The sequence below is a fragment of the Nanorana parkeri genome, unplaced genomic scaffold (genome assembly GCF_000935625.1).
Source record: "Nanorana parkeri isolate BGI_ZX_2015 unplaced genomic scaffold, ASM93562v1 scaffold251, whole genome shotgun sequence".
Lineage (NCBI taxonomy): Eukaryota > Metazoa > Chordata > Amphibia > Anura > Dicroglossidae > Nanorana > Nanorana parkeri.
The window spans coordinates 1,546,185-1,569,786 of record NW_017306519.1 but is presented as its reverse complement, the minus strand read 5'-3'; the positions used below and the strand labels follow the sequence as shown (position 1 = coordinate 1,569,786).

Sequence of the window (23,602 nt, the reverse complement as noted above, 5' to 3'; positions counted from 1 at the left end):
CTCCTGCTGCCTGAGTTGGACTTTAAGAGTTTGGTCTGACTTTTCTCTGCTGCAGTTGAGCAAAATGATTTGGTCAAAAATCATACCTAAGCATAAGTGATCAGGGGAGGAGCAGCAGCACGATGATGAAGTCATCTCTGTGCTCTCTCCTCTTGTTAGACTGACAGCACTGTGCAAAGAAACAGAACTCTGATTTGCTTAGAGTGCTAAGCTTTCATATCCATACTTAAAGGAGAACTATGGAGGTAAGTGTTTTTCCCCATAGTTCTCCTAAGGGTCACGGGAGGACATATACTAGCGTTCTCCCGTGACCCAAAGTTCACTATATCGCAAGCTACAGCTCGCGGTATACGGAGACCGCTGCAGCCGGGACGGATTCCGACATTACTGTCGAGATCCACCCAGCTGTGTGAGTGACAGCTGGCTCTGCCTATCTAGAGGCAGAGCCAGCTGTGCCCGCCCCCGTCCATTCCGCCAGTCAGCGGTGGAGGATCGGAGCAGGAAGGGGAGAATCCCTGCAGGGAGCCGTGAGTGACAGTCATGGCTTTCTGCAGGGAGGTGATGGAGAAGTGAGCGAGCGACGGTATGTGTTCGCTCACTTCCCGATCTATTGAGCCAACGTGTGACAGTTTCATTGTCACACGTCGGCTCGAACTTTGAGGTTGAATGAAAATCAATCACCTCATATTTCTCAAGTTTCTTTTTTAATGAATTCATAACTGGACGTGACTGTGTTTTGTTTTTTGTTTTTTCTTACGTCCCTGGAGTTTGGCTTTAAAATAGAATTTGTTGTCTTGTGCAAGCTTTGCTAAAACGTTTTACTAAAACTAATTTACTAATACATTGCTTCTCCTGCTTTTAGGGTTCCCCTGTGTTTTTGCCATACCTTTATATCATCTCACAGCAACACTTATTTCCTGATGTGACTCAGAGCCGTTCTCCGCATACAGTAATACTCTCTCAGTGCAGCATAGACAGAACATAATATATAGCTAATACAAAAAGACTTTGTTAACTGGGTCTTTGTGAGCTAAGCCTATGAATGGCCAGGACAGGTGGAGAACATTTTAAAGGGTTAGGAAATGAAGGGAATGAAGGTTACTGGGATATGAAGACACAAAAATACAAGCCTGCAAGATGTCTATCCTTTTCTCTTTCTCTACTAAAAAAAAGTGTTTTTGCTGCTGTGTTTCTCCATTGCAGACATGTATTATCACTTGCTGTCCCTTTGACCCAGACATAGACAGGACATGAGGGGCAACATCTCCAATGGAGTTCCAAACAGCAATTAAAACCTAATGGATGCTAGCCCTTCCCCACACTAACCAACACAAACCATTTTTTTGGCTCAAGTTAGGCTTTAAAAATAACTGCACCCAGTTTATGGACATTTCTGTATTGACATATTCTCACCAAGCATTAAAGACACTTTGAAACAAGCTCTCGCTGACCTCTGTAGTCACAAGTACAAAGTGTTTCAGCTGTGACATTAGGCATGAATTGCTCCATGGTACCTGCAGCTGCAGAGGTTGTATTATAAACCTAGTTTACTGCTTGTTATAAATGTAAATGCTTGAATGTCTATAAGTCTGAGACACTGAGGCCAGGTTCACACCTGGGCGTTTTGTAGCGCGTTCCTACGCTCTGCAAAACGCTCAAACACCGAAAACCCATTATTTCCTATGGGTATGGTTCACACCTGGGCGTATTACAGGCCGTATGCACGCGCTACAAAATGCCCTACGCCCAAATAAGTACAGGAGCTTCTTTGGGGCATATTTACCGCACGTATCCATTGGGATACGGCCAGGTAGCCCTCAGAAACGCGCGACAAACGCGCATATTCGATACACCTAGGTGTGAACCCAGCCTGAGGTATGCTGCTGCCTTCAGGAGATTGGCCACTGGGGAGCCAGAAGAGCTCATTTTGCAGCTTTATGGATCTGCAGATCCTAGGCATAGCCACAGAGGCTGTACTCAGAAGACACCCATGTAAGGAAGACATGTGGTGGCCACTGGGCTCTGCTGAGGCTCTCTTAGACACTTTTGTGAAATGTGTGAGTTAGCTGCAGAGTGTTTTACAGGTACAGGGCTACGGAGCATCCTTTCAGTGGAACCATGTCCATTAAAACTCCTTAGGGAGTATCCCCACCGATAGGGTGAAGTCTGTTTGGAGGGTCCATGTTCCCCTGGATCCTATCTGACACTCCCCTCTTGTCTGCATGTGGTGGCCGCAGCGCTTCTTCTGAACCACCACTACAGCTGTATAGGGTTTGCATTTTGTTTCCCAATGTCGTGGGAGCTTGGTGATTTTGCTTGGGCTTCTGCTTTGGTTCTACAATGTTTGCTTGAGCCTCTCTAGTCATTGTACCTGCGCATGCATGGACGCTCTCTCGGGTCACTGCACATGAGCATTCCACTTGCAGTCAGCTGCAATCTAATAAACTTGTCTAATTCTAGCTGTCAAGTGGTCTAGTGATCACTGTCTCTTTCTTTCTTTTTTTTCCATCAAGTGATCATCATCCAAAATCAGTGGCCCGTTTTGGCACAATTGTTGCCAGCGACTCAGTACAGCCAACATTTTTTTTATTTGACAGTCCACCACCGTCCAATCAAAGGGGCCAATTCTAGGTGCAGAGTGGTCTGAATCCTTTTCATTCCAGCAATCACTGTTTTTTTAAAATCGGTTTGTCGTCATCCTCCTTTTGTGGCCAGTCTTCCCGCCCATGGCTCAGCACGACTAATATCTGCTGCAAGAACATCCTGCATCTCTAAATGGTGCCAGCTTCACGGGGTGAGGCAGGTGTCTGTTTGCTCCTATCCAATTAGATGCCCATGTAATATTAATGCAATCTACCGCCCAGTGAGTCTCACGCTGACGTATTTAAAGATTAACACTGTCATTGTCGACAGAGGCAGCCTTGCATGCTTAGGAACATGTTCCAGCCATTTCACCCTAAAGCAACCCCCAGACAACTCTGATACAGATCACTGACATTGTTCCCTCAGAGGTGATGTGACAGCGTGCGATAGTGACATTTAATGCTTGTGTATTGAAGATTCTGTGTCGATAGCCAGAGGAGAGCAATTGTCACATTAAATGTCATTCTTACGGTTCTTAGAAGTGTCCCTTTCCATTATATGAATATCCAGTGTGTCAGTCGCTTTCATGGAAGTCTAAATGTCCAATGCACCTTTAGAGTCATTGTCACCATACTGCGCATTCTGTGTAATCAAGAGAGTCACTGCTTGTCATACAGCACAATTAAATCCAATGGCACAATTATCAGATTTTAATGCTGGAGCAAGATTTATAAACAAGCAGGTATTCTGTTTATATATTAAAACAATATTCGTATACACTGTTATTTAAAAGATTTTATAGTATTTCCAAAGTTAAACTTTAGGCATCATTTACATGCAAAGCAGTACAGGTGCGGATGCACGAACTTGGACAGTCTGCATCCAAGGAAGTGCTTCTGTGCCTGTACTGATGTGCAAGTTCGAGTTGGCGTCCTGTCATTGTGTTGTTTAGGCAACTACACACGGCTACATGCACCAGCTGTTCCTCCCAGGCACAGGTTTCTGCATAGACATGTACTCTGTACTGCTGTTCACATCCATGTGAATGAGGCCTTAGATAAAACAGCTAACTACATATCAGTGACGTGCGGTACCTCTTGCTCCTGTTGAGGCATACCCCAGCCTCGCCCCAGCACGTCCTGCCCCGCCCCCAAGCTAGTGTAAAGGAGGAGACAGGGAGGAGCCTACCTGTGCCTCACTTGCTCCTCACTGCCGAGGCGCTCCGTCCATGACAGGTTACACAGCGTGGAGAATTTCCCCGCTGTGTAACCTGTTAGATGCCGATCTGAATGGAGAAAAAGCTGTCAGCTTCAGACATCTGCTCTGCCTCCCCTGCTTCCCCTGACCGCACGTCCCTGCTATATATATGAATTGCATAAATAGATATTATAAAATTTGTTGTGGTGTGTTTAAGAAAACAAATGATCATTTCAAAGTACACTAGTATAATTAGAGCCAGATTAGGACCAAACAAGGCCCAAGGCAGGCAAATGACTGTGGGCTCCCCTGGTCACACTTTGCAGTAATATATGAACAGTGCCACACCAATGTTTTTCCACTTTATTCTCTGATGAATTGTAAACTCTTTTGATGATGTTGGGGCAAAGCAGTACATTGCAACTGCATTGCTAGATCTAAGGTCATGTATATTTAGCTGCAGAATTGCATGCGCTTACTAAACAGCAGAACATCGCGATCACCAAACACTACATAAGTTGTTCATTAAAAACAATTACAGCTCATCAGTTTTGGTCGTCTCGCCGGTAATCTGGCCCTGGGTGAAGTCTATGTAAGGAAACTGATTTACCTGCCAAAGAATTTGCAATTCTGTTCTGCCAGTTTTGTCTGTTACAACTCTGCATCACGGCAAATCCCTGCTTTCTGGGTGAGATGATTATTGTTGATTAATTTGCCAAAATAGATCTGGAAGCGAAGAAGAGACATAGGAGTGCTGGTGATTTCTTATCTTCTCAATTCTTATCTTCCTGGCTGTGCAGGGTGGCAGGGGTATGTAGTCACAAGAATGGCAAAACAGAATTACAGCTCAACCAGCTAACATTTATCTATTTGAACTGTGCATTTTGCTCTTTTCCCGCAGTGCTTCTTTAACCCCTTAGTAACACAGCTTCAGAAAATATTTGCCATTTTTGTATTGCGTTTGTTTAATATTAATTTCCATCTTCCTCATTCATTGTACCTACACATATTATATACTGTTTTTTTAAAGAACAAAATGGGCTTGATGTGACTTGTGCATATATCAATTCTTTAAAAAAAAAATACAAACAAAATGCAAAACAAAACCCACATTTTTCACAGTTTTGGCAATAATAATGTGTACATAGTGTAGCGAACAGAAAGTAATTAATAATAAATTCTTATATTTGTCCTTATTTATAGGGTATATCATATGTCTGGGAGTACAGTTTATTTTGGGAGTTATAGGTCACAGTTTTAGGGTGGAACAATTTTAGAATGTTGTATGTTTGTCTCCTAACTTTAATGACCTCCTCCCTACTATATTTTCTTTTTTTTTACTTTTTTGCTTTGTTTGAACACTTTTAAAAACTGTTTAAAACTTTTTTTTCCAATTAGGGGGCACTAAGGGGTTATTTTTTTATATATACAGAGGTTTGGATACTTAGTATTCTGTGGAGACATTGTATTCTCCTCAGAGATACTTTGTATCACTTTTGTAGCACACATACCTGGCTTGCAGCTCCACAACACAGTGAGCTGCAAGCCGCATCAGTGGCTGTAACAGCTCTGAGATTAGCTATCACAGTGCTGGGACTCCCTAATTTGCTGTTGAGGGTCTGCCTCGGACATTGGGGAACCCAGCACTAGCACAAACCCCATCAGCCCTGGACCAGCACTCATTTTTCTGCATGAATTATTCCGTCAACGGTCTTTAGCTGAAAGATTGTGATGGAATAATTCTGTCATCGGTCAGGAAGGGGTAAAGCCTGTCTCTGGGCAAACAAAAAAGTAGCTACCCCCGCACTGCTAGGGGTAAAGTGACACTAAACTCAGGAGTTAAATCTTAAAAATGCATTCTTGTGCCTTAACTGTTATCAAAACTGTACCTTATCTGATCATCACACAACTGTAGATCCCCAAATCATCTTTGAATTAGTGCTGCCACTGCCCTACCTTCTGGAAGGTGGCTAATTTTATTCCCCATGGTCCCTGTTTGTGTTTTAAAGTAGCCACCGCTCCAAGCTCACTCCTGTGATGGACTATAAATTCAATACAAATGAGTAAACTAAACATAAGATTGTAGTCCATCACAGGCGTGAGCTTAGAGCGTTGGCTACTTTACAACATACACAGGGAATAAAAGTAGCCACCATCCAGAAAGAAGGACAGTGTCAGCACTAATTCAGAGATGATTTAAAGGTTCTATAGCCAGGGCTGGCCTTAGGCCTTTAGACGCCCTGTGCGAGAAAGCTTTACAGCGCCCCTCAGTGACCACACCCCTCAGTGGCCACACCCTTTAGTGGCCACACCCCCAGTAACCACACCCATTTATCACCCATATTTTTGGTAAAATATAAAAAGACGGGGTCACGTCGGGTAAATAGACACCAAACATGTCATGCTTTAAAATTGCGTGCACCCGCAAAATCGCAAAAAATTACCATGCCCAAAATTGATCATAGGTGACGCTTTAAAAGCTTTTACCGCTCATCAGTTTAGTGTTATCAGTGATTGATAGCCCTACAATTATTGCTCTCATTCCGACGTTCGCGGCGATATGTAACATGTGTGGCGTAATGGGCGAAATCGTCGTTTTCACATGTATGCGCACCCGACGCCTGTTTGCATGCGTGTATGTATGGGGGGGACTTTAAAAAAAAATGTAATTCTTTTTTATTTGTAACTTTACATTTTTGGGGGGGAAACTTTATTGCTATCACATAGGGGGGTTAGAAAACCCCCTTATGTGATAGCAAAATATGTGACAGGTCCTCTTTATGGAGACATCAGGGGTCTCCAAGACCCCTAATGTCACCTAGGACCCCCCTGAAGAAGCTGAGGAAGCACAGATCTGCTTCATCAGCTTCTCTCCAGCATCTGAAGCTGGAGAGTGAAGCCGCCCCCAGGACGAGCTGTGTCGGCCGCACGGCGCCCTTGTTGCCATGGCGCCCTGTGCGGCCGCACTGCTCGCACACCCCTAAGGCCGGCCCCTGTCTATAGCCGAGTGTTGCACAAATAAGACAGTTTTGTTAATAGTTTAAAAAGTGCATTGAAGTACCTTAAGATTTAACTCCTGAGTTTAGTGTCACTTTAAGTGTTTTGTCTAGAGGGCTGAGGTAAAGCAGATTTACTTACCTGATCCTCATTCCCGCCGGCTCCCTCAGGGCTGCTAGAGCGGTCCCCTGGCCTCTGGCGGTCTAATGACCGCTGAAATCCTCTCTGTCTATAGTCAGGTCTGTTGAACCTAGATTAAGTAGAGTGTACATGGTTAGAATTTTGTACGAACATTCTACGGATCTTCGTTTGTCATAGCAAATGAAACCAACACTATTTAAAAGATATTTTTCATTCAAAACCGATTGTTTAAGAGTGATATCAGATCATTATTTTTTTGCACAAGCGCATTACTACCTCACTGAATATTTTCAATCAAGAACGATCGAATTCTGAAATACAGGTTTAGAATTTTGTTTTCCTTCATGAAACATTTTCTAACATGCGCCTTCAGAAATTCTCTTTACTATGGTAGTTTTCGTCTGTTGGTTACATCACATTAATTCATAGATATTTGAACAAACGTTCCAAAATCGACCTCGTTGGTACGAAATTCTAACCATTTATACCCTACTTTAGATGTGATGGACACCGAGGAACATTTTACTAACTGCTGGGGGAGGAGAGGACAGTACTGACCTCCAGGGGAACGGGGGGAAAAGAAAAAAAAAGTACCCTTGCACTGGGGCTACCCTGCACTGCAAAGGTACTTTTTTTTTGTTTGCCCTGAGATGGTGCAAATATGTGCATTATGTTGTGTAAGTAGTACAACATGTACAGTGCTAGATTTATCCTTTTATCCAAATCACGGCTGCACCTAAACAGTCAAGAGTGACATTTATGCTTTTTGTTTTTAATTACTTTATTTTATACTAAATTATGGCACAATTTTCGGCTGCATCAAAAAAAAAAAAACTTTTACTTGAACTCTATTACAGCCATGAAGGTAGCATATTCAGAAAGAGGTCAACAATGGCATCTTCTGTATTTTTCTCATAACAGGTTTCCTGAGGTCCTTGACCAAGCTGTATTGCTTTTCTGCAGCAGAGAAAGTAAGGTCAGTAAGGTCAGTAAGGTCAAATCCTCTCTGTCCTGTGTGACAATAATATATAGATGGGATAAGTGGCTGAAGAGAATTGCAAACACTCTTAGTCGAGAAGACCGTTCATACTTTAGTATTCATTCATATAGTATTCCAGCTGTCCGTTTAGCTGGTTGCTTACTGGTCCACTTTAAGGATACTTTATGGCCTTTATAGACCTTTATTAAATATGACAGATTGGGAATGGCCATCTTTACGCTCCTCTTATTTTTTCTTGTTCCCGTTGTCTTGCCGTATGAAGAGAGGTTACTGGGCCTCTGTTCTTGAGGCAGGAATAAAAAGTTATTTCCAGGATATGGGCTTGTAGGTGAAATGTAGGTCAAGGATAATCTTTACCAGGGACTAAAAGGTCCATTTACTGCAATTATAATTTTCATGTATGTGGAGTTAAGCTGATCAGAGAGGCTGGTGTGCACCAGAAGATTACACAGGCGGATACACAATATCCACTGCCCCTTCTAGTGTCTGCAATATTGCAGATGCACATTAGACCTGCCACTCTGAGAAGATCAACTGCAGTGGTGCATTTAAACACCAGGCTGACTTACTATTGTTGTCCGGATGAATCCACAATGTCGTGTGTCTTATTGTGATTGTTTATAAATGGGGAAAGGCAAAATATCTTCTAAGAAGAGCACCTCAGCCTTGCTATAGACATGGGATGACAGTGGGAAGATCCGGCTACTGCAAAATGTGTGCAGAATAATTTGAGCATGAGCACATTATCCCTTTGACCCTCATCATAGGCATAAATATGTGTCGTGGACCATGGTTCAAGTGTACCTGTTAATGCCGCAACCAGCAGATAGTATTGTTTAAGAAAGGACGGTTCATGTCTATGTCTAGAGGCATGTTTAGATTTCAACTAATTTTTTTTAGATAAAAAGATTAGTTGTAAAGTCCAAGAGCATGCCATCCTATTATAACATCAGCACTGTAATAGGAATACATACTAGAGTTGTTTTTGATAATGCAATTAAAGCTTACTTGAAAAAATCCCTTTCATGTAGTGAGTGCTGCCTTCTGTCTACCCATCACTTTCAATAACTTCCTCAATTCCAAGTCAGCTTTGTGTCTCTTTCCCCGCTGCTTGATGTGATGCAATTTCAATTTCTCCAGACAACATATCCCATCATGCATTGCTTCCAGCAAGCAATAATAATGTTGCGTTGTTCAGATGTTGAATTGTCGTTCAGAAGGCAGGCTCTGTGAGAGGTATGACAGAAGGAAGTGCAAATTCAAGACTGAGAGAAAGTCTGTCAGAGCGTTGAGGAAGTACATCCTATGGGCAAGTAAGTTTACAAACGTCTAGATCTATATGGTTATGAGAAGTGAGATAGAACTTATGGAAATTGAATATAAAAATACATATTTATCTTTAGTTTTTGACTATAGATACCTATTAAGGCAAATAGGGGGCTGACATTGATTACCTATATTTAACCTATACTTCCCTATATTACCTATATTTAAAAATGCTATTTGCTTAGCTTTATACCAATCCTCGGGCTTTAATACTTTCAGTTGCTGGCACAGAGCAAGTATGCAGACCAGGAATGTCAGAGCAAGCCAAGAAGTCCTTTATCTATATATCTATTCTGGGTTAGTGACTCTGTATCAAAGCCAAATGGATCAGCATGACAGCCAGGCAGAAGTCATTCATGGCAGATTACATGTTTCTCTTGTGTTCTCATGAAAATTTGGGGTCTGCGGGTTACCACGTTTTTCTTTACATAAAGCAGTGCATCTCTGTCGCATTGCCTTGTTAACAAAAAGGTCATTTTAGTTAACTTGTGTATCATAATTCAGTTTGACAATTATTGTGTGTACTTTTTGCTGCTTTTTCCTCAAAAATTACTAATAGGCAGGTGTTTGTTTTTTTGCAATTGTTTTAATAATGTTGCACAAATATCAGTGATGCTCGGGTATTTACAACTATTTAGCTTCAAGCTGTTTAGTACAGATAGACTAATGGAAGGTTTCTGTATGGTTGCCAACGGCTATTGCATGTTGTGCACTGCTCATTAAAGTGGACCTTTCAGTAACCTTACAAATCTTTTCTGAATACAACCCCATACCTCCCAACTCTCTGAGACAGGAAAGAGTGACATCTTTTAGCACAAAATATGACTGAAAAGGGCACACCTCTGTCACATGCCTGTTCTCAGATCATAAAAATGCAGGGAAAAAGAAAAAAAGATTGTTTTAATCTACTGGTGATTTTTATTTGCTACTTCAGTTCTGTTTTACTAGCATTTGATGATAACGAATCTAGTAATTTAGTGGTCAGATGGAAGATTTTGAGTCCAAAGGAGAGACAGTTGGGGGCTATGAATCCCTGACAACATATAGCAATGGTAAAACATGCTTAAAAGGCTCAAACTTATAGCAGTCCTTGAGTTTTAGTCTTTGCCTGCAGATAGCAGGGAGTATTTCCTTAGACTTTTATTCCCCAGAGATCACGAAGGCCTTGTTCACACCAGACACCGTGCATTCCGGCCCGATTCGGGCCAGAACGCACTGCATCGCATTGCGGCCAGCTCACTATGTTGTTGGGCAGGAGGGGGCATGGCGGTCCATTGACGTGAATGGCGCCATAGCAACGCCCTCCGGCCGCAATGCGATTGGCAGCGCAAGAACGCAAGGCACATTATGCCTGTGGTCCGGTCCGAACAAAATAGTGCTTGCAGCACTCCTACCCCACAACATAGTGAGCCAGCCGCAATGTGATGCAGTGCGTTCTGGCCAGAATTGGGCCAGAACGCACGGTCTCTGGTGTGAACGAGGCCTAAAATTGTACATTGTACCTATGTAGCAAATAATGTGAGAGGCTGCAGCTGATGGCTGATCTGTGAGAAACATTTGTGAACACAGCCAAGAACTGCATAGGCACCAGGATTTACATGGTTTGTGCGTTATCCCGGAACAGCCATCCACCACTAGGAAGTAGATGCTGGCCCTGGATGATGCCTGAACCAAGATTTTGCTTCGCTTCTGGAGGAGGCAGGTTAATGCATTGTCCGTATATATTCTAGGTCCTCCATAACTGAATGAGAAACGTATATGCTAAGGTCTATGTATTATTTTATATGTTCTTATTTTTTTCCCCTCAGGGCCCACTCTGTTACTTACCAGTGACAATATCAAGCAGCGCCTTGGATCAGCTGCTCTGGATAGGTTTGTAGTTTTTTTAATTTTTATTTCATCTCACATGAGAAAAATATTTACCATTCTATATTACAAGAATCAGTCTATATATTTGTATCGATCAGGCATCAGGCTGCCTGTAATCATTCTTTCTTCATATTTCTCCTTCTTGCCTACATTAACAGCATTCTGAAGGTTCTTATGACAGATGGTGGTATCCTGTGGGTGGGAAAAAACATTTCCATTTCAACCCTATCCTTTGGGCACTGTGGCTTTCTGCTCCTGGCACCAACTTTTAGGGTCAGCAAACTTAAAGCTGAACTCCAGCTTCACCTGGTTATGCCCATTCCAGTTCTATGTCTTGAGTCTATTGTAGAAATCCAGCCCTCTTGAACATTCCTGTTTCCCCTCCCTGATGCATTACAGCTGGTGAACTTCAGTTCTGCATAACACCCAAACATCAGTGAAGACCATCAGCAGTGCCACCATTGTCAAAGAAACACTTCTGGTCCTCTGGGGGTGTTGTTATTACTACAGTGCACGCTGCATCATGGACATCAGTCAGGAAGATGCATTGCCCATGACATTGCCCATACACTAGATCCAACTCCACCCATCACCCACCATTCACAAAGCCACAGTCATTTTGAGAATAATAGGGGCAGATGGAGTTAATGTGCATGGGCATTGTCAAGGGCGGTATATCTTTCGGATTAACTTGTCACATTGATGTTACATATTTTGTCTCCATTTCAATCCCCCCATAAGCCAGCTTTAAGAAGGAGGAAGATGGAGCTGACATGGCCACATGCCTGATGATTCTTCATTTATTTTATGGTACTTACATACCAGTCAATTGGATTATATCAAGAGGTGTGCAACTGGCAGGCACAGCCATAACAGTTACTGCCCACTGAAATTCAGCTTTACATTTTCCATATGTGCAGATGGTAAGAGAACCATATACATGACATGGTGGTTAGAAGATAAGACCACCAAAAGAATGAGCTATCCAAAAATATTTGTCAAAGAGGAACAACTGCCCTGAGAAAACTGAAGCCTAGAAGGGTTTTTATTTCTTGCACCATTTATGGGCACTCCTGTGGTTTCATCTATGGGACGGTACACTGAGCTGGGTACAATGGCTGGTGGCTAAGAATGTAGTTTGGTTTGTATCCGCTGTGTTAAAAATGCTGCTTAAATTGTGTTGCAGTGTACATGAGTACAGACTGTCCAGCTGGCTGGGCCAACAAGAGGACATTCACCGGATTGTCCTGTATCAGTCCGACTACTGCCTTACACCATGGACCCAGCGTTGCATACGCCAGGCGGACTGCATCCTCATTGTTGGGCTGGGAGAGCAGGAACCCACTGTTGGAGAGGTAAGTGCCCAATTGAATGGACTCTATGCAGTATGCTGCCCTGTAATTGAAGTTATAATTTATTGGCTGGTACTGATGTATCAATGTGTCAGTACTGGCCACAAATTCTGCAGCCTGACTGTGCAATCTCCTAGATCATCCAATAACTTTATATTGCAATAACCTTCCCTGTCCAGTATACATTAATAATTTATAATGGAATATATAGGTAGGCACTTGCACTACATAGCTGTTGGTAAGTCTAGATGTTGCACGATCACATTGCAATGTGTGTGTCCAACTTATTAAATGTCATTATTTCTACAGCCAACAACAGGTGTGTGGCCCTCTAATTTCAGCTGTGAAATTTAGTGAGGTCTGTAATTCATTAGTGTCAGTGAGAAAATTGCAACCGATAGTAAGGAAGCCATATATTTCAATTACTAAAACATGCCAGGCGCCATATGACTATCAAATCACTGTCTTATGTGTAAACATGAACATTTGAGTTATAAGAATTTTCAATGTTTATGTTGTCATTGAGGGAAAAGATGTCTCCAGCACTGGATTATTCTGTGAAGGAACACTTGTGCTCGGCAAAGGGCTTCTCACCTCCTGGTGGTGCCAAAAGTTGTCTGTTGCGATAGATAGAAAATAGTCACTTGAACTGGAAGAAAACGGCCAAATTAAGCAACGTTCATTTCCAGCCAGTGGACAGTTGTAGTCTTGACATTTGATAAAAGATGTCCAGATGAAAGATACTTTTAGAAGAAATAAAGGTCCATTAACTGTTAAAGTGAACATGACAAAAACCATAACAGCAAGCCCATACCTGTATAAATATTTCAACATTTATATAAAATGTTTCTGCAATTTGTACTGTAACTGCAAAACATTACATAGAGCAACAAGAATAGCATCTGCTTCACTTGATATCAAATGTTTCAACTGAGAAAATGTACCATTTTGGTCATTTTGAAATTGATGGCTGCAACACGTCTCAAAAAAGTTGGGACAGGATAACAAAAAGCTGCCATTTACAAGGAATAGCTGGAAGAAATCTTTGTGCGCAAAAGACAAGGCCGAAACGCTATATTGGATGCCCATGATCTTTGGGCCCTCGGACGGCACTGCATTAAAATCAGGCATGTTTCTGTGATTGGCACCACTGCATGGGCTCAGGAATACTTTCACAAATCACTGTCTGTGAACACATTTCACCCTTGCCATCCAAAAATGCAAGTTAAAGCTCTACCATGCAAAGAAGAAGCCATATCTGAACATGATCCAGAAACGCCGCTGTCATCTTTGGCCAACGCTCATTAAAAATGGTCTGTAGAAAATTGGAAAACTGTTCAGTGGTCAGATGAATTGACATTTCACATTCTTTTTGGCAACCATGGGCAACCAGTCTAAAGAGTAGAGGGACCATCTGGCTTGTTATCAGTGCAGAGTTCAAAAGTCTGCATCTCTGACGGTATGGGGTGCATTAGTGTGTATGGAATGGGCAGCTTTTGCACATCTGGAAAGGCACCATCAATGCTGAAAGATATATCCAGGTTTTAGAGCAGCATATGCTACCATCTAAACAATGTCTTTTTCAGGGAAGGCTTCCATATTTCAGCAGGACAATGCTAAAGCGCATACTGCATCTATGACAACTGGCCTGCCTGCAGTCCAGACCTTTCACCAATTGAAAATATTTAAATATTTGGCACATCTTGAAACAAAAAATATGACAAAGAAGACCCAGGACTGCTGAGCAGGTAGAATCCTATATCAGGCAATAATGGGACAACATTCCTCTCCTAAAAATCCAGCAACTGGTCTCCTCAGTTCCCAGACGTTTACAGAGTGTTGTTAAAAGAAGAGGGGATGCTACACCCTGGTAAACATGGCCCTTCCCCATCTTTTTTGAGATGTGTTGCTGCCATCAATTTAATAATTTCCTTTATTTTGTTCTTACAATGGTAAAATTTTAAACAGTTTAAACATTTTATATGTTTACTATTAGGAATAAAATATGGGTTTATGAGATTTGCAAATCATTGCATTCTGTTTTTATTAAGATTTGACACAGCATTCCAACTTGTCACAAAATGGACAACCAATCAGGATTAGTCTAGGTGGTTTCTTGCTGTTAGCAATGACTTCAGATTTTGTTCTTATTTTAATTTCTCTAATATTAATGCGTCAGCCGCCTGGCATGAATACGTGAATCCTAGGGGAAATGTTAGGCTAACTGTGTGTTACAAAACGCCAAGCCCACGTAATAAAACCTTACCCACTGTAAGACAAAAGATCATTTGAAAGTAGAAGATTTGATAAACAATGTTTGGAATTTTGAAAGTGAATACTGAGCTTAGAGTGTATAAACAACATGTTCAGAACAGGCTGTTGATACAGATATCATTTAATAGGTAGCGCCACAGGCAATTCATATAGAGGGTGTTGTATTATAATAATCCCTGTTTTACAATAAAGTATTAAGCTGATTTTCTTGTAATGTAGCACCTCATTTCATCTCTTGTGCTTGAACATGTACCGACCCCAGCTGCAGATCTGTATTCATTTCCAGAAAATAAATCCTATTTGTACTTAGTTTAGTTTGTAATTACAGTTTCCCTCCTGTGCAGCTCCGCATAGCAAGTCTTCATATTTATAGATAATTACACAAAGCAGCAAAATAAGGAGACCTGACTGTCATTGAGAAGACGTGGTGGCAGAGCCAAGCCACAGCGCTCTTGATAACCTGTACCATGCTCTGATATTGATGGCCTTGGAATTCTTTGTCTCAAATATTGGTTTGATTTCCTTTTTAATAGACTTCTTGCCCAGACATGCAGAGACTATCAGTAGGCAGCTCAGGGTTTTTAAATCCATCTATGCTGTCTACCAGTCTAGCGAGTTTACGAATGACAAATGTTACACAGGTTTTTATCAGGGCACCTAGCCACCAGATACGTTAAAAACATCTTTGAATTAAAGGAAACCTGTCATTACTCTGAAAGAAATGCTTAGGCTGGCAATCTTGACAAGTTTCTGAATGCCATTGCCTAGCTTTCTTGCCGATTCTTTGACTTCAATATTTGTTTGAGATATGGAACTTAAAAGAGCAGACAGACCAGGAGTTCTGGTTTAATTAGCTGCATGCTTGTTCTTGGTCATTGGAATGTTGAAGGATCAGCAAGATTGCCAGGTATCTAAGATTTTCAGAAAGTATGGTAATGTCTGTATTTTTCCCATGACAGGCTTCTGTTAAAGAGGCTATCACAGCGAATTTAAGACCACCGCAGTCAGAGGTTCAAGATTTTTTTGTGGTGTATGGCCAGCTTTAGACAGATTTCACAGGACCAGGGGACATCAATAGAAGATTTCCCTCTACCTACTGTAACAACCATTGGCTTTTGTCCTGGTAACTTTGGCCAGCTGAACAGTGGGGATAAAGACAGCAATAAAAACAAGACAAAGTTTCTAACTTTTCCCCACGCTATCGGAAAACATTTTTTGGCTATAGATAAACTTTAGTTGCTGTGTTTTGTTGCTTTTATATGAATTGTATAAATAGATCTGAATGGCATGAACGAATCGGTGATCTGCTGTCCTACGGAAATTGTGGATTCATCATGTTTCATAAATATTTCTGTTCTGTTTCAGCTGGAGAAGATGCTTGAAAACACTGCTGTGCGGGCCCAGAAACAACTGATCATCCTCCATAAGGAAGATGGCCCGCCACCCTCTCGTACTGTTGAATGGCTCAATATGAGGAGCTGGTGTTCAGGCCATCTCCACCTGAGTTGTCCTCACCGTGTCTTCTCCAAGAGGAATCTACCAAAGCTGGTAAGACCTTGCACAAGAGCAGTGCTACAAAAAGGGCCAAACATTCTGTGATTTATATTAGCTGGTTTATGTTCACTAATATTTATTGGTAAATGCAAATATTAGATGTGATCTAATCACTTCAGTTCCAGGGCCTCACCGCGGACCATCCACAGTCCACCTACACTTCTATATAACACAACCTGCTAAACATCAATATCATCTCCATTGCCCCTGAGTCAAAATTAACCTTAGTAACACTGTGGTGGAATGACCAGCTATTATTTCACTGTTCTCCAAGCCCCTTCCACTGTGATGTTTGCCACCAACACAGTCTCATACAGAGCAAGCCTGCTGCATTTACCCTGTCCTATTGACACATCTCCATTGGGATAATGGGCGCCACTTTCCACCATTCTAATTCGTCCAGAGACATGCTGAAAGGTTAATTGGCTTCAGTCTAAATCGACCCTAATATGTGTGTGTATATGAGATAGAGGCCTTAGATTGTAAGCACCTCAAGGTCAGGGGCCGATGTGAATGTGCTGTGTGTAAAGCATTGCGTTAATTGTCAGCTCCAAATAAATGTCTGTAATAGATAAATAAAGCCAGTCTCCTAGAGCGCTGGTCACAAACTACATTTTACCAGGGAAACAAAATGAATATATTGCATTAAAGATCTAAGCAACTCTGCCATTACCATAAACAATTTGTGGACACTAGAATTCTCTAATAGTATATAATGTCTGTAAATTATTACTTGCTATTTAAAGCACTCTCCTGGCAAAAATGTTCTTCACCCTTGCAGTGAGGCTACCCCCGCACTGCAAGGGTTAAGTGCTCGTTTTTGTTATACTTACCTGGACAGCAGGGCCGGCTTGCTGATAGTCCAGTCCCTGAAGCCTGTCGCCTCCTCTGCTCCAGTGATAGTATGTCCCTCGGCATCCACACTTCCTATACATTTGTTATCAGATGCACTTGTTATCTTGTCAGATGCTACATCTGATTGTACAGCCCCTTTAAAATTGACCAAGTATGTAATGCAATGGTCTGCATGATTGGATACAAATTAATTGGATAGTTTAGGTCGGTCCTCATATTACATAGTTTTTGATTGTACAGAGATCGTAGTGTCAGGTTGTAACATGTACGGTGAGCCTTCATTTTCTCATAAAAAAGCCACAGTATGAAAGCATGTCCTCTGTCTGAAGCTGCAGAGTGGGACCCTGTGTGATTGCAGCAATCTCTGCAGAGGTCAGACACACACTCCTCCCAGTCAGACCTGTTGATCTGCATTCAGTAAAGCTCATGCTCCCTGCTGATTTAGAGATCTCTGGCTCTGACTTAGCAGGGGATGTGTCTGACCTCGGCAAAGAGACCACTGCTTCATACAGAAAGTAAGGGTACCTATAATAGAGCAGCTGGAGACTGGCTTCTATATTTAAGCTGTGACTAATTTTTAAGTAAAACAAACTGTAAGGCTTTACACACCTTTTGTTTTGCTGCACCTAGAATGCGTGTAGCTAGTTTATAATGAAAGCTCAGCTGGGCTTTAAGCAATGCAGCTTGGTCACTTCTCTGTCCCCAGCCTGTGATTGGAGAAACTGATGAGGTAATCTCCCTGCTCTTAGCATGTTTGTTTGCATGCAGATCACAGGATTGGGTCCTAGTGCTGGCCACCTTCTTTTCCATTTTGGGTACTAAAATGTATTAAAATATGCTGATAATAATTCAAATCCAGGTACTTCCATTAGTTGCATATTAAAAGACACTGCTTGGCCAAAAAAAACGTCACCACCTGGATTTCAGGCAGTGGTATGTACTGGGGTTGCTTTACTTGGTCAGGTCTAGGTTCAGCAAGAAAATTGTCCTCAAAAAATTAGGTCAGCTGCCTACCTAAATATACTGAATGAGCGGGTTTTCCCTTCAATGGATCTTTTCTTCCCTTATGGGATGAACATATTCCACTATGTCAATTCCAGGATTCATCGGGGCTCAAATTGTGAAAGAGTGGTTCAGGGAGCATGAGACACCATTTTCACACATGGATTGGGCACCACAAAGTCCAGACCTTAACCCCACTGACAGTCTTTATGATGTGCTGGAGAAGACTTTACCTAGTGGCCTGACTCTCCCATCATCACTACCAGATCTTGGTGAAAAATAAATGCAACTCTGGAAGGAAATAAATGTTGTGACATTACATAACGTTATCAAAATGATGCCACATGGAATGTGTGCCATAATCGGAGCTAAAGGCGGTCCAAAAAACATTAGAGTGTGTGACTTTTTTTTGGTCAGGCAGTGTATATGTAATCATTATTTGCTAAATATATAGAACTGCATTTGCTGCTGTTTGTACAGTATATGTGCATGGAGTTCAACTATAAATTCTCAGTGCATTCATTGTGGTACTTAGTTGTTTTTGTGTACCTATCCTTGATGGAGCACTCCTTTGCACAAAGACAAAAAAAAGAGCTTTCTTTAGTGTTTACTTTTATATTGCTTGTATTCCATTTATTTCATATGAAAAGCAGAGAGATTGTCATGGTTTTCTGACAGAGCTGTTGGACAAGGATAAAAGAACTGATGACGGGCCCTTATTTGTAAATCTTGCTGATGCTTGGGAAATAGAGTGCAGCACCACAAAATAGTTTATCTTTGTCAGAACTTTCCAGTAAATGTGTTTGGTAACATCCCCCCCCTTTCTGGGCAGGAATTGTATAATAATGTAAATAGTGTTTGAAAGTGGTGAAGTGATTAGTTGTTACTGCCTGGGAATCTTCCTGAGAATGAAAGACAGCAAGATATTTTTATTATTATTATTATTATTATTATACTGTATTGATATAGCACACTTTACAGTATAAGAAAGACAGTACAGCAACAATACAAACCAAGATTGTAAGAAGTGCCCTACCCATGAGAGCTTACAATCTTAAAAGATAATTATCCATTGTCGAACACATTGCTTAAAGCCCATTTCCACCTTTGCGGAGGGATTTGCAAAAAAACATATGCCAGCAATGAACAATGAGTGTACATGAAGCAGGCAAATGCAGCTGCTGTATATGAACACAGAAACTTACATTTTGTGTTAGCTTTCCTCAAATGTTTTGTTACATATGTTTGAGTTGATCTGGTGATCCTGCCAGAAATTCAATGGTGTCCTGTGCAGTAGTAGCATTATCTCAAGCAGTGTTATTAGCCCTTCCCAGTTTACCTCTGTGAGCTACAGAACACCCCCATGCATGGAGATGAGAATAGTGGGAGGTGTCCTGTAGTCCTAAAACACTTCCTTTCCTAGGGTGACATTACTGCTCCTCCATAGCTAAAATATATTGAGTGAGCGTTGTGATCCTAGTACAGGAAATGTGTTAGTAGCAGGATCACCAGGTGAAAATAAAGGGAAAACTAATGCAGCTACCCCATCTAGGTACTGCTAAGTTCCATATATTTATTTTTAATTGGCTTTAGATACACTTAACACCATGACACCTGCAATCTATAGGTTAACATTCGTCAGCACGGTTCCCTTTCCTGAAAAATGTTAATGTAGGTGGCATTGTGGAACTAAAAGTGGGCTGAGCCTGTATATGTAATGATCAAATATGGCTGCTCCCATTTTCATATATAATTACAATTACAAATTATACAGGTTTTTTTTTAACGGTTAACACAAATAGCTAAGATATTTGGTGCTTGTTACTATGCATCAAGTAGATCTCTTTTACATGTTTACCTAAAAATATATTGAAAAGAATACATATAACTTTTAAACTGTTATAAGAAATCACATGACAAGAATCCTGACTGCATTATTTTCTGGGTCTCCTGCATCGCTTTTTCCATGTGGCGTTCACATCCATGTCAAGCTTTTCGCCAATTACCTGGTGACAAGTGAAGAACAAAACAATAACATGTCTGTTAAGCATGGTTGCTTTAAAACAACAGCTGGAACCCCCGTACATCCACCTTGTCTGTTCTACGAATGCAGCAAACTGAATTTGGCATTCATGCTGTGCCTACCTTGGCTGTCGGCTAACTCTTAACAAGGACTGTATAGTGTTTCCGTATATAGATTATTTGATTCTTGCAGTATTTTAAAAAGAAAAAAATACAATTTGTAAAAATAGGTGTGTTGAACAGGTCTGATAGTGAGAGAATACAAATTTCACTGGCCATTCACAGCATACAGTGAGGAAAATATATATTTGATCCCCTGCAGCTTTTGTAAGTTTGCCCACTTACAAAGAAATGAAAGGTCTATAATTTTTATCATAGGTGCATTTTAAATGATAGAGACAGAATATCAACCAAAAATCCAGGAAAAAAACACATGATAGAAATGTTATAAATTGAGTTACAGTTTAGTGAGTAAAATAAGTTGGCGGCGTGCTGTTGCCGGTCCCGGCGGATTATATTCTGCTTCCATCGTGCGTGCGGGCGGGAGCTGCGGCCGTCGGGCGTGTAGGCGGAAGCTGCGTCTGGCGTGTGGGCGGGGCGGAAGCTGCGGCCGGCTGGGGTGTGGGCGGGGCGGGAGCTGCGGCCGGTCTTTACACTTAAAATTCAGTTTATGTGCAGCTACCCCGAAAGTAAGACCTAGCGGATTTCTGCAATATAAGACCTACCACCGGTAGGTTTTATATTACAGAAATCCCCGAACATATCGCTAGGTCTTACTTTCGGGGTAGGTCTTACTTTCGGGAAAACACGGTATATAGAAGACACCTGTCCATTGAATCTCTTTCTTCCATTCAAACCTCACTACCATGGGCAATACCAAAGAGCTGTCAAAGGACATTAGGGACAAGATTGTAGACCTGCACAAGGCTGGAATGGGCTACAAGACTATCAGCAAGAAGCTTGGTGAGAAGGAAACAACTGTTGGAGCGATTATTTGCAAATAGAAGGAATACAAAATAACCATCAATCGCTCCCGGTCTGTGGCACCATGCAAGATTTCGCCTCATGGGGTAAGGATGATCATGACAAAAGCGAGGAATCAGCTCGGAACTGCACAGGAGGAGCTTGTGAATGATCTCAAGGCAGTTGGGAACACAGTCACCAAACAAACCATTGGTAACACAATACACCGCCATGGATTGAGATCCTGCAGCGCCCGCAATGTCACCCTCCTCAAGAAGGCACATGTACAGGAGCGTCTGAAGTTTGCCAATGAACATCTAAACGATTCAGTGAAGGATTGGGAGAAAGTGCTGTGGGCAGATGAGACCAAAATTGAGCTCTTTGGCTATAACTCGACTCACTGTGTTTGGAGGAAGAAAAATGCTGACTATGACCCTAAGAACACCATCCCTACAGTCCAGCACAAAGATGGAATCATTATGCTTTGGGGCTGTTTCTCTGCTAAAGGTACAGGCCGACTTTGTCGCACTGAGAGGCCAATGGACGGGGCCATGTATTGTAATATCTTGGATGAGAACTTCCTTCCCTCGGCCAGAACACTGAAGATGGGTCGTGGATGGGTCTTTCAGCATGACAATGACCAAAAACATACTGCCATGGCAACAAAGCAGTGGTTCAATAAGAAGCACATTAAGGTCATGGAGTGGCCTAGCCAGTCTCCAGGCCTTAATCCTATCAAAAATGTATGGAGGGAGCTGAAACTTCGAGTTGCCAAGCGACAGCCAAGAAACCTTAAGGATATAGAGAAGATCTGTAAAGAACAGTGTACCAAAATCCCTCCTGAGATGTGTGCAAACCTGGTAACCAACTACAAGAAACGTCTTACCTCTGTGCTTGCCAACAAGGGTTTCTCCACCAACTACTAAGTCATGTTTTGCTTAGGGATCAAATACTTATTTTACTCACTGAACTGCAACTCAATTTTTAACATTTGTATCATGTGTTTTTTCAGAATTTTTGGTTGATTTTCTGTCTCTATCATTTAAAACGCACCTATGATAAAAATTATAGACCTTTTTATTTCTTTGTAAGTGGGCAAACTTACAAAATCTGCAGGAGATCACATAATTATTTTCCACACTGTAACAGTAAACTACTCCAAAGAAGAGGTAGAAAGTAGCCTTGCTTGTGCCACCTGCTGACTGAATAATATTCGTATTAATTTTTTTATATCTGCTACTATAAAGTAAGACATACAATTCTCTGCATATAGCAAAAACAGAAAACATAAGCTTAAACATTTCAAAATGTATAGATATATACTGTATTTCCTTGTAATAAGCGATGTTGCCCTACCCTGCAGCACTCCTCTGTCTCTCACCACATACATAATCCTTATATGCTGGAAATTGTTGGGGATGCGTCTTATAGAACATTTTTGCCTTGGTTAAAGTGACCCTGTCACGAAAATAAAACGGTTCAAATGGATATGCCTGAAAAAGAAGTGTAAATAGTACCCCCTACCATATGTTGCTGAACATAGTAGAGTTGTGAAAGTCTTTGGGAGGAACCACTGAGCACTGTGAAGAATACAGGACATCGACACTCCTGCAGAGTGATGGGGAGCCACGCTGATTACTATCCGATCATTGGATCACCATGATAGCCAATCATTGTGATCACATGGGTTTGTTTACAAGAGAGCAGTCAGCGGTGTGAAAAACAGAAGAAGTAAGCATTAAATCTCTTCTTTTGCAGGCCTATAATTTTTAGTTTTATTTTCATGACAGGATTGCTTTAAAAAGAGAAATTTCAAAGTAATTTTAGCAAAGTGAAAATTTCATTCAAGGCCAATTAAATTCTGAACCTTTTTGCAGACTTTTTCTTTGCAGATGACCATGGTGACAGTTTAGATCAATCTGAATAAGGTAAAACTGCCCATGTTAAATTGACCTTTAATAGCAACTTGGCCTTACTAACCATTACTGAAAAATGACATGTGACCTCTTGGAATGTCCAGGCAGCCATTTTGTGTATCATTGTGAACATAGGCTGACACCTCAAAACAGATGAATGTAATATTGCAGTTACTATAGAAACCATTTCCCTCCCGTGTATCCTCCGACTGGTATGTGCACTAATCAAAATATGCATTATCAGAAGCAGACACAGAGGGCTTTGTTAAAATCTTGTTTGGGAATATTTCACAGTTTTTGAGGAGAGTCTGCTTTAATTGGACGTGTAATTAAAAAGACATTTTATGCACATTAAAAGTTCCTGTAATCACAGACCATTCATAGTTAAAACTTGGCTGCAAATTAATTCCTAGTCTAGACAATCCAGACAAGGTTTACCTATGGAGTGGTTTATGTAATAAAGATAAGTATATTAAAGGTATATCACAGTATGTAGGAATCTAAGCATCCCTGACCTCTAACCTATCCCAAAAACTAAACCTTCATAGTTA

The 23,602-nt window shown here is 41.4% G+C and overlaps 1 protein-coding gene across 1 annotated transcript in view; it reads left to right on the top strand.

Annotated features, from left to right (window-relative positions):
• The window catches only part of PNPLA7 (patatin like phospholipase domain containing 7), a 143,450-nt gene that overhangs the window by 68,747 nt on the left and 51,101 nt on the right, over positions 1-23,602 (top strand). The window contains exons 16-18 of the mRNA XM_018556766.1: positions 11,053-11,116; positions 12,300-12,468; positions 16,105-16,287. Coding sequence (XP_018412268.1) covers positions 11,053-11,116; positions 12,300-12,468; positions 16,105-16,287 — 416 coding nt within the window. The remainder of the gene's footprint in view (positions 1-11,052; positions 11,117-12,299; positions 12,469-16,104; positions 16,288-23,602) is intronic.